Genomic DNA, 1,651 nt, shown 5'->3' with positions numbered 1-1,651 from the left:
TTGGCCCAGGGTCTCAGGACTTGCATATCTCTTCCAAAGATAGGAAAAAAAGAGTGTTTGTCCCAAACCATAGAGTTTAAAAGTTCATGTTACTCACATATATTTTGAAAAGGAAAAGAGGAAGAGTAAAATATCAATACTGTGCCAGTGGTGCTCCAGCCTATTTATGCTCTGATCTTTCTCTTCTTGTAGCTTCTCTAAGGATACTTAAAAAACCGGAAACAGAGCAAACAGGCAAAAATAGAAACAAACCAAAACCAACCATTGAATTTAAGCTGAATGAGAAGCAATCTGGCTGCAGGCTTGTGGCACTCCACTGCCTGAGTTCCAGTAAGGGAGCTCATCCCCTCTGCAGTCCCAAGCCAGATCCCAAAGTCCTGAGCATCAGCTTTTAGCTTTTTGAACACTGAACTGTAAGAAAAGCTGCTGGGGAGGGCCTTGCTCCAGGCACATCTGTGGCATTTCATCTCTCCAGCTCTCTCAGCTCAGCTCGGGTCTTTTCCTCTCCTTGCTGCGTTTGGCTCATGCATTTCTTGAGGGGCTGGCCCTGCGCTGATCAGAGCATGAACTGACCATCAGACAAACAGCTTCTGGCACTGTGGGTCTATCCTAAATGGAACATTTCCCAAAGGAATTCCAGTGCCTCCATTTCACTTGCTCGAGATGACTTTTGAAGGAACCTGGTTTAATGCACTCCATTTCTAAACAAGGAGTGCACAACGCTCCTGCACTCCCTGCCAGGGGCATTCTTTGAGCCTTGGAGAAAGGCTCTAAACCAGCACAGAGCTTGTTAAGCACCAACAACTTCATCCAAAATTCAAATTAATAGCATGGACAGAGCCTGACTTTAAAACCTACTTAAAAACTGAATTAAAGAGCAGTTCCATTGCCAATTGACAGCATTAGAAAGGTTTCCTTAGCTGTTGTTGAGATGACAAAGTAAGGGAGAGGACGGAGCATGGAGTGGGGGGAAGAAGGGGAAAACCTTCATTTGCACAGAGGGTTTTTAGCCATCATGCTCATACCTCAAGGACTTGCAGAAACCATTTTACTCTCAAAAAAGTAAAATTTCCTGGATATTTCTGATTTCCACAAGAACCTAGGGAAGCCCTCAGCAGCAGGAGATTGGGATAACTGCAAGGCTGATTTCTGGAGCAGAGGGAGCAGAGTGTGCTCCTCAAAGCCAGACCTTCACCCACAGCAGCCAGAAGGCAGAAAAACAAACAAAGCCTTAAGTGGGGAACGGGTTATCAAGAGTTTTATAAGGAAAGAACAAGGTCTGGGAAACAGGACCTGGAAGGTGAGAGTGGAAGGAAACAGGGAGGCAGCTGAGACCTCTTCAGATTCGACAAGAGAAGAGAAGGCAGGAGAATGGAGGAGGCAAGAAAAGGCTGGCACTAAATTCTAACCCAGCCGGCACGGCCGCTGTGGGTCCCTGCCTGTGCCCACGGAGCGGCTCCTGGCACAGAGGGCAGCGCCGAGAAGCCCCGGCCCCGGAGCAGGCACGATGCGGCGCTTTGTGCCCGCACTCGGCGCCTGCAGCGCTTGGGGCTCTGAGGCACGTTCAAGTTCATGCCGTGCCAGCCCCGAGCCGGGCACGGACACCTCCCGCCCGGGCAGCGGCCCCGAGCCCGGTGCCGCACGGCCGGGA

General features: G+C 50.0%; 1 protein-coding gene across 1 annotated transcript in view; it reads left to right on the top strand.

The window, feature by feature from the left end:
• The first annotated feature begins 1,507 nt into the window (after nucleotides 1-1,507).
• The window catches only part of LOC115948885 (protein ecdysoneless homolog), a 7,541-nt gene continuing 7,397 nt past the window's right edge, over nucleotides 1,508-1,651 (top strand). The window contains exon 1 of the mRNA XM_031064473.1: nucleotides 1,508-1,634. Coding sequence (XP_030920333.1) covers nucleotides 1,508-1,634 — 127 coding nt within the window. The remainder of the gene's footprint in view (nucleotides 1,635-1,651) is intronic.

The sequence above is a fragment of the Geospiza fortis genome, unplaced genomic scaffold (genome assembly GCF_000277835.1).
Source record: "Geospiza fortis unplaced genomic scaffold, GeoFor_1.0 scaffold48, whole genome shotgun sequence".
Lineage (NCBI taxonomy): Eukaryota > Metazoa > Chordata > Aves > Passeriformes > Thraupidae > Geospiza > Geospiza fortis.
The sequence above is the reverse complement of the archived record's forward strand: the minus strand, read 5'-3'. Positions and strand labels throughout refer to the sequence as shown.